The following is an 8,271-nucleotide window of genomic DNA, read 5'->3' as shown; positions in this document are numbered from 1 at the left end:
TTTCTTTCTTTCTTTCTTTCTTTCTTTCTTTCTTTCTTTCTTTCTTTTCTTTCTTCTTTCTTTCTTTCTTATTTTTTTAAAAGATTTTATTTACTTGTCAGAGAGAGAAAGAGAGAGCAAGCGCACAAGCAGGGGGAGAGGCAGAGTGAGAGGGAGAAAGAAGCTTCCCGCTGAGCAGGGAGCCTGATGTGGGGCTCAGGTCCAGGACCCTGGGATCATGACCTGAGCTAAAGGCAGACGCTTAACCAACTGAGCCATCCAGTTGTCCCTTTCTTTTTAGATTTATTTATTTTAGAGAGAGAGAGAGAGAGTGCGGTGGGGGGCGGGGGGGTGGTGAGAGGCAGAGGGAGAGGGAGAGAGAGACCCAAGCGGACTCCACACTGAGCATAAGGCCCTATTATCTCAGGACCCTGAGATCACCACCTGAGCCAAAACCAAGAGTCCAACGCTTAACCGACTGAGCCACCCAGGCGCCCCCATCTGGGCATTTCTGCAAATGGTCGGCCGCCAATGGCCAGGGCAGGTTTCGGGGGAGCAGGCAGCCCAGGCACATCTGGCGAGGCCAGCCCAACGCAGATTGCTGACACAGGCCTGGCCTTCTGGTTATCGGACTTACAGCTGGCCCAGGAGACCCTGGCTACGACTTCCAATTAGATGACCCCAAGGGCCTCTGGTGGAGGGGTCCGTGTGTTGGGGGGGGCCGTGCTGGGTTTGGCTGCTCTGAGAGGGAGGCTGTGCCTCTCTTCTGCCCCGGCAGACAGACAAGCGTGCTGTGCTGTGGCATCTTGCTTCGTGGTCCCAGCCCATGCTCAGAGCAGCACTGAGCCGCCCCCGACCGGGGCCAAGACTACAGACTTTCCCCGAACAGTTGCTCTTAAGACATTGCCCCACTTCTACTTTACAAGTAAGTCACACCCAATTGCATCTTTAGTTGCTTTGTGTACTGTTTGCACGGGGCTCATCTCAGGGCGTGTTAATCCGGGAGCCTAGATTCTGCTGCATGAAGAAGCTGGAGCCCATCTTGTGCTGAAGACAGTTTGCTCCCCTCCACAGCCTGGGGATGCCCGTGGTAGGCTCAGAGCTCTGGACAGCTTGCTGCCCAGGCTGGGCCAAGGGGTGGGCAAGGGGGCTGAGAGGAACGCCTGTCCCCAGCGCTGCCCAGGACGCCATGCCCTCCTCTGTGCACTAGCAGAAGGCGTTGTGCTTGAGGGCGGCCTTGCTCCCGCTGAGGGGTCTTGCAGGAGTTCAGCAGATTCGGGCTCAGGGCTCAGGTTAGACCTGCCTTAACATTTTCCTCAGGCAAAACCAGTTGCAACCATGTTATTCGGCCAAAGCCCCAGCCCCACCCAACCAGCCCCGAGGGAGCCCGGCTGCACCCCATTGCTGCTCAGTATGTATGTACTTGGGAGCCCACTCTCCTCCTGCATCAACCTTGGGGGGACCTGGGCTGGGCCAGAGCAGGGTGCGCTGAGACCACACCCACCTGCCCCGCCCCCCGCCCCCTTGCAGGGAGGGTGCTAGGTCCCAGGCTTCCTGCAAACAGAGCCTCTGTGGAGGTTCCTGGGCTAAGGGCAGTGGTGCTTGGAACAACTGACTGTGGTTTCCCTTTGTTCTGCGGCCCCCTCATCCCAGCTCCCAGCTTCTTTTTTTTTTTTTTTTTTAAAGATTTTATTTATTTATTTGCGAGAGAGAGAATGAGAGACAGAGAGCATGAGAGGGAGGAGGGTCAGAGGGAGAAGCAGACTCCCCGCTGAGCAGGGAGCCCGATGCGGGACTCGATCCCGGGACTCGAGGATCATGACCTGAGCCGAAGGCAGTCGCTTAACCAACTGAGCCACCCAGGCGCCCCCCAGCTCCCAGCTTCTTTCAGACATCTCCTACTTAGTATGTGAGGGGGGCACGTGAGACCCCCTCATCACAGACAGGACCCCTAGGCTGGGAGAGGTTCAGTGCCCCAGACGCCTATGAATTTGACCTGAACCGGCTGCAGGGCAGGAAAGCCTGGATGGTGAGAGCTGGGCAGGGCCTCGGACACCCATGCCGGCCAGGCCCGGGACGCTTGGGCTGGCCTCACCCCTGCTGAGGACTGTAGCCCCCACAGGCACAGCGGCATGGGGACTGGGCCCCAAAAAGATGCCTGAGGCGGTGGGGGGGTAGTGAAGCACCTGCTCTTCTGCCCTGATGGGCTCGCCCGGCACGTCCCTCCTCCCACCTCTCTTAGGCGTGCAGATGTTAACTCACCAAACTTGGCACTGGGCTTTTCCCGCATGTTCTGAGGGCCTTGAAGATACGGTTTCAGATGGGGGTTTACCCCCCATCTTTGTTAGCACCGTTTGCGACTGTAGAACTGTTTGCCCCATTTCCCTGCAGCTCCCTCAAGGGACCGGGCTTCTCGTGGGCATCACAATCTCAGCCGCAGGACCTGGTCCAGAGCAGGCATCGTGGGAGGGCTGTCAGGCACTGAGCTCGCTGTAACGCAGACCTCTGCTCCCCCTTCCCCCTCGGACACATGCGGGGCCTGCTCCCTGCTCTGTGGCGAGCAGTGACCGTCCCACCTGGGCATTTGGGGGTGAGCGCGGCGTCTGCTCTGCTGGGACAGTAGCAGGTCCCATGGCGCTGCCTCTCAGAACTCGGAAGAAACGCCCCTGGCAGGACCGCGTGGGGAAGCGGCAGCCTTGGACTCCATCCTGGGCGCTGACCAGGTTCCTGCTCAGGTAAAGCCCGTGCTGGAGGCCTGGCCCCCAAGATCCCCAGCAGTGGGTCGACCTGCACCAAGCTTCTGCTCCCGGTTCCGGCACAGGGCAGCCTTGTAAACAGGAACCCGCGGTGCTCAGGTTCGGCAGCCCCGACACAAGATGCTCTTTCTGTGCTGGGGGGCTGGGCCCTGCTGGGGAGAAGGGGTGCCAGCAACGTGTTCAAGGCCCCGCAAGTGATGGCGGGCTTGGTGCAGGCCAGGCTCCGACCAGCCGGGCCACTCACTGTGCACGAGGTTCCTGCTCTCGCCTGGCGGGCGGCACCATGGGCTGGCCTCCTGCTCCCAGATGGTGGCAGAGGCTCAGCTGGGTGGATGGGAATTCAGCTTCCAGGTGACTTGTCCAGATGAAGAGCCTGGGACACGGTGGCTGACCAGGAGGGAGGGCTGGATCCTCCTCTGTGGAGAACAGACTCAGTCCGGAGTCTGAGGATGAGCCCCCGGGCATCCCAGCTCCACCAGCCCCAGCTCTGCCTTGTTTACTGTATTTGAAGGACTTGTCACACTCAACAAAGTTTCCACTCTGGTCCTGTTTCTAGTTGGTAAATACATTGTATCGAGAGAATACTAAGAAGTCGGGAGAGTGTAGGCTGCATTATAAGCCTCGGAAAATAAACACTTCCTACTGTTAGAAAAAGGAACTTATTTTGGTATCAAAATCACAAGACTCGGGCTGCTACTTTTGTGCTTTAATGATCGGCGCTCAAAGGAAAACATCTCAGTCGCCCCGGCCGCGCACCTCCCTCCACGCACTCATTTGGTCTGTTTACAAGTTACGGGGAGATAGAAAAATAGCCCTACAAACTCTGTTTCCGGCATATAAAAACCGAGCGGAAAGCGTCTCAGTAGTCACTACCTAACACAAAGCATCTCAGGAAAAATACAACACAGGTTTAACTTCTGCAATATTTTTTTCATATAAAACACTAGTAAAATAGGCTTCTTAAAAATTAAATAGTGAAATACCACCAAATTATATACACCGTTACAGTACAAGTGAATGAGGCAAAATATCCAGTTCTCGGTTTCTCGGGCGGGTGCCAGGAGGCAGGTGGCCTGAGTCTCTTTCTCCCGAGGGGGCAGCCGGTTTAGGAAGAGCGGCTGACAGACGGACACACGGACAGATGGGAAGAGCTGAGTCGCCCAGCAAGACCAGCATTCCTCAGGGACACAGCAGGCACCCTGCCTGCCACTCCAGCTGTCCTGCCCAAACCCCGCGCTCTGCTCTGTGGAGCCCCGACTGTGGCCCAGCCGGCGGCCAGCATGGCTGGAGCTCACCCGGGGGCGTGGGGTGGTGGTGGTGGGGGGGGCCCGGACGCCTGACTCCCAGCTCTCTGCACCCGAGCAGGCCCCCGGAGCCCCAGGTGGTCGCAGTGGGCCCGAGGGCAGGCGGCGGGCGTCCAGCCAGGTGACAGTGGCGCCCCAGCCCCCTGCCGTGGCTGAGCCACGACTACGTTCGGCGCCGCTTGGCAGCGCTGGGGCTGGAGGGGTTGCTGTTTGCCGTCAGGACTTTGTCGGTGACCCGGCTGCGCTTCCGCTTGTCCGCCCCTTCCTTCGACCCCAAGTCCGAAGGGTTCTTGTCTTTGCTGGACTTTTCTGTTGCTTTCCCCAAGCTTCCTGAAGACGAAAAAACTGGGAGACAAAATCATTTGGCTGAAAACAGAATATCCAGAATTTTATTTCGTCTTCCCGCTAACTTACGCACCTACACACAGGCCACTCTGAGCTGGGGGTGCCGTGGGGCCTGCAGAGAGCTGGGTCCTGCTGAGGATGCGCCCCCCTGTGGCCTTGGGCCGCAGGACCCTGCCCGTCCACCCACTGTTCCTGCCTCGCGGAGCTGGCCTGTGCCCACAATGCGCGCTTTCTGCCCACCTGACTGGTGCTGGACCCGAGGCCACCCCGGGGCTTGTTCGTGGTGTGGGCCGCCCACGCCGCCACATGAGGCTCCCGCCCAAGCGAGGGGAGGAGTGGACAGGGCAGCTGTGGCCGCAAGCCAACTGGACACCCAGGCTGGGGATGTGGGGCTGCATGCAGGGCCCAGGGGAGGGTCAGGGGTGCCCCCCACTCACCATCGTCTGCCCCGTTGTGGGGGTCCACATCTTCCTTCATTTCCTCCTTCATTTCCTCTTCAATGACCACTTTTCCTGTGGGGCGACAGCTGACGTTTACCAAAACGGTGGGAGACGTGGCCCTGCCCAATGCTGCGGATGGCTCAGGCCGGGGATGGCTGTGTGTGTGGTTCTCAGCTGCCGCCAGGCCGCTTTTAAAGAGAGCCGATTGTTCTTGAACAAGTTCCCTCCAGTCCCCGAGGCTCCCCCAGACCCCCCCAGTCCACCTGGGCCAAGAATCTCCACGCCAGCGACCCTCACCTCCTCCCTGAGGCTCATGACCTTCACCCTGACACCACCGCCCCTGGCCCACGTCCTGCCTTGTAACTCCCCAAATGGACCCAACCCGCTTGAGCCTTACCTTCTCGGACCTCGTGGATGATTTCTTCCGGAAGGACAAAGTTCCTCTCTGGGTTTGGGAATGGAAGAATCTCAGATTCGTGCTGATGGCAAAAACGGCGATTTTTGTTATAGAAACAAAAAAAAAACGTGATTTTAGCAAGTCACCAAAAACGTGTAAGAGCCAATTTAGCAACACCTGACAAACGCGCACATGGTCTCAGAGAGCTGCACACGTGGGCGCGAGCGGCCGAAGAACGTTCTTTCTGCTCTCGGTCTATGAGGAGCTGGGCTTTCCTAACAGACCCACAGGAGGCAAAGCTACAGGGCCAGCCCCCAGCCGGGGTCACCTCCTGGCACGGCCCCAGGGGCAAGGGCGGGAGGCAGTGGTCAGGCTGCCCCACAGCTGCCCTGGCCTGGCTCCCTCCCCACCAGCGTGTGTTCAGAGTGCAGTGACCGCCCGAGGAAAGGCCATGGCACCGTCGGTCCCGTCTTCGTGGGCAGGAGCCCACAGGCACAGACGGTGCCGGAGAGGCAAGCCTCCGCCTGGGAAACCAGGTAAAGCAAAGTGGTGTGAGGGGCACCAAGCGCTTACTGGAGTTCCACTTGTCTCACGGGCCAAAAGGGACAGAGACCCTGGAGACACAGGGCCCCCAGAGAAAGGGAAAGGGCTGCTGGCAGAAAGGGTCTGGACTGTGACTGAGCAGACACGGCTCCTCTCTGCAGTCTGGGGGCTGTGTTACAACGAGCTGCTAGCTGACAAACGAGCTCATCGACATCTCCTGGAGCTTCAGAAACCCCGCAGCTCCTGGGCCTACGGGTCCCCCAGCAGTGGGGTCCACGGACTCGTGCTGCCAGGGTCCCGCCTGACCCCAGCAGCAGCCCCAGAGAAGCACGGGGGTCTAAGGAGGTGACAGCCTTGACGTCTTGCCTAGTTCTGAACAAGGGATAGGTGGAAAGAAGCTGGGGAGGAGAGGGGAGAAGAACTGCCTGTCCCGAACGAAAATCCCCAAGTGGGGCCCCGCAGCTCGCCAGGGTCATGTGGGCCTGGTGCTGGGTGTCAGTGTCTGTCTCCCGGGCTGCACCAGGGGCTCCCCCAGGACAGGGACGCTGCTACCCTCACGTCTGTGTCTGGCTTCTGGCCCCCACTGGTCTAGAGTCAGGGCCCGGGGAGTCTGGGGACCAGGTGACACCATGATGAGACAGGTGTGGGGGTGAGGCCCCCGTGGGGAGCAGCTCCTTCAGCGTGGCAGCTGGTCCTTGCTGCGCTGCTCCCAGGATGCTTCCTGCGGGCCACGCAGTCAGTCCCCAGAGCAAAGCTTTCACCTTTATCCCCTCTCTAGGGTATGACAAGGAGATGCAAGTGACCTGCCCAGAGCCAACAGGAAGCAAGGGCAGCACTGGGTCTGGATAAAGAAGGCCTCGGCTGGGAGGGCTGGTGTGGCCCTGAGTCAGCCAGGGAGGCAGAGCCTTCCTCAGCCCGGCACAAGCCCCTGCCCCTCTGCACACCTCTAACCCCCACCCCCACCCACTCTCCAGGGGCCCTGGCCCCTCAGCTCCTTGGCCCACCAGCTCCTGCTGCCACAGGGCCCTGACACCTGCTGTTCCGAGGAACATCCCTGTTCCTTCGGGCTTTGTGGTCACCTAGTGAAGCCGCCTGCCTTCGGATGAAACTAGATGGGGGTCCTGTGAGGACGGGGACCCTGCATGCCTGGTTCTCAGAGAAGCCACCAGATTCACCTGACTCAGACTCGGATCCTGTCACCTTCCTGCCTAGAGCACTCTGGCGCCTTCCGCCTCCTCCCACGGGCCTCAGCTCCCCGGTCATCTCCCTGGAGAGACTGTCACTGACCACCCCGTGTGAAGGAGGTTCTGTGAGGGGAGCCAGCTACTGTCACTGAGTTTGGGTTTTTAGTGAAACTACTTGGAGCCCCCTTGTTAATTCCTGCTGCCCCCTGGGATGTGCACAGGACAGAGGGCCCCCTAAAGACGGGGCTGGCAAACAGATGGAGGAGCTGTGTCTGGGGGAGGGTGGGATCTGGCTCACCAGTGCCTGCATGTCATACATAGTGCTCAGATGGTCCCAGATGACCTTAGATGGGACCTGCCGACCAATGTTCTGGCTGAACTTGTCCCGGATACAGATCATGTGGAAGTGTCGGTTCACCCCTGTGGGAGAAAAGAGCTTGTGAGGAGGGCTGGGCTAGCAAGTAAGAGGAGAGGAGAGAGGTGGTAGGCAGGATCAGCAGAGGAAGGATAAAGATGGAGACAGGAGGGTGGGTTTAGGAGATGCAAAGAGAGGGTATAGGAGGGAGCAGGAGTGGAAGAGTATAGGCAGGTGTGGGGTTGGCGATGGGGTGGGAGGGGCGGGCACAGGAGGGGACAGAGGGAGGGTGCGGGGGGCGCAGGAGGGGACAGAGGGAGGGTGCGGGTGTTGCAGGAGGGGCCAGGGTCGGCGGGCGCAGGGGTCGCCGGGCGCCGAGGGAGCAGGACGTGCAGGTGGGTGGGCGGGCGTGGGAGGCTCCGCCCCGCGCCCCCAGCCGTTGCCCGGTCCGCCCCGCCCCCACGCGGGTCCGCGGCCTCCGCGGCGCTCCGCTCACCGACGGGCTTGTGACCCAGCATGGCGTGGAAGAGGCACACCTCCACCTCGGGGCTCCACACCACCGTCTCCTCGGCTGGGCTGGTGGCCGCCTCACCCGGCCCCTTGTCGCCCGGGGCGCCGCCGCCACCCACCTCGGCCTCCCCCATGGCCCGGCCGCGCAGCGACGAGCCCCCGGCGGGAGCGGGCACGGCCACGGCCTCCGCGCAGGCGCACTTGCGGGGCGGGCGCGCGCTCGGCGGGTTTGTGCTCCGGCTCGTGCGCGGCGCCGGCGCAGGCGCAGCTGAGGGTGGTCCCCACGGCGCCCCCTGGCGGCCGGGCTCCGCGGCGCAGCGCGGTCGGCACGGCGGACTGCGGAAGCGCTCTGGTGGGGAGGTGGTGGCGCCGGCTGCCGGCTCCCGGTGCGGCCCGTCCGAGCTGTGCGCTCTGCGGGGCGGGACTGCAGCCGCACTTCGCCGACTGAGGCGCTGAGG

General features: G+C 61.1%; 1 protein-coding gene across 1 annotated transcript; it reads right to left on the bottom strand.

The window, feature by feature from the left end:
• Window positions 1-3,431: 3,431 nt before the first annotated feature.
• Window positions 3,432-8,053, bottom strand: LOC110579508 (MRG domain binding protein). The gene is made up of 5 exons (XM_044918856.1): window positions 7,800-8,053; window positions 7,247-7,368; window positions 5,222-5,303; window positions 4,822-4,896; window positions 3,432-4,384 (listed from the first exon to the last, which is right to left on the bottom strand). The coding sequence occupies exons 1-5, from the start codon at window positions 7,945-7,947 to the stop codon at window positions 4,203-4,205; spliced, it is 609 nt and encodes a 202-aa protein (XP_044774791.1). The 5' UTR covers window positions 7,948-8,053; the 3' UTR covers window positions 3,432-4,202.
• Window positions 8,054-8,271: the final 218 nt, after the last annotated feature.

Source organism: Neomonachus schauinslandi, chromosome 10, assembly GCF_002201575.2.
Source record: "Neomonachus schauinslandi chromosome 10, ASM220157v2, whole genome shotgun sequence".
NCBI classification, from domain to species: Eukaryota; Metazoa; Chordata; class Mammalia; order Carnivora; family Phocidae; genus Neomonachus; species Neomonachus schauinslandi.
Note: the sequence above shows the minus strand (reverse complement) of the source record. Positions and strands in the feature narration are given on the sequence as shown.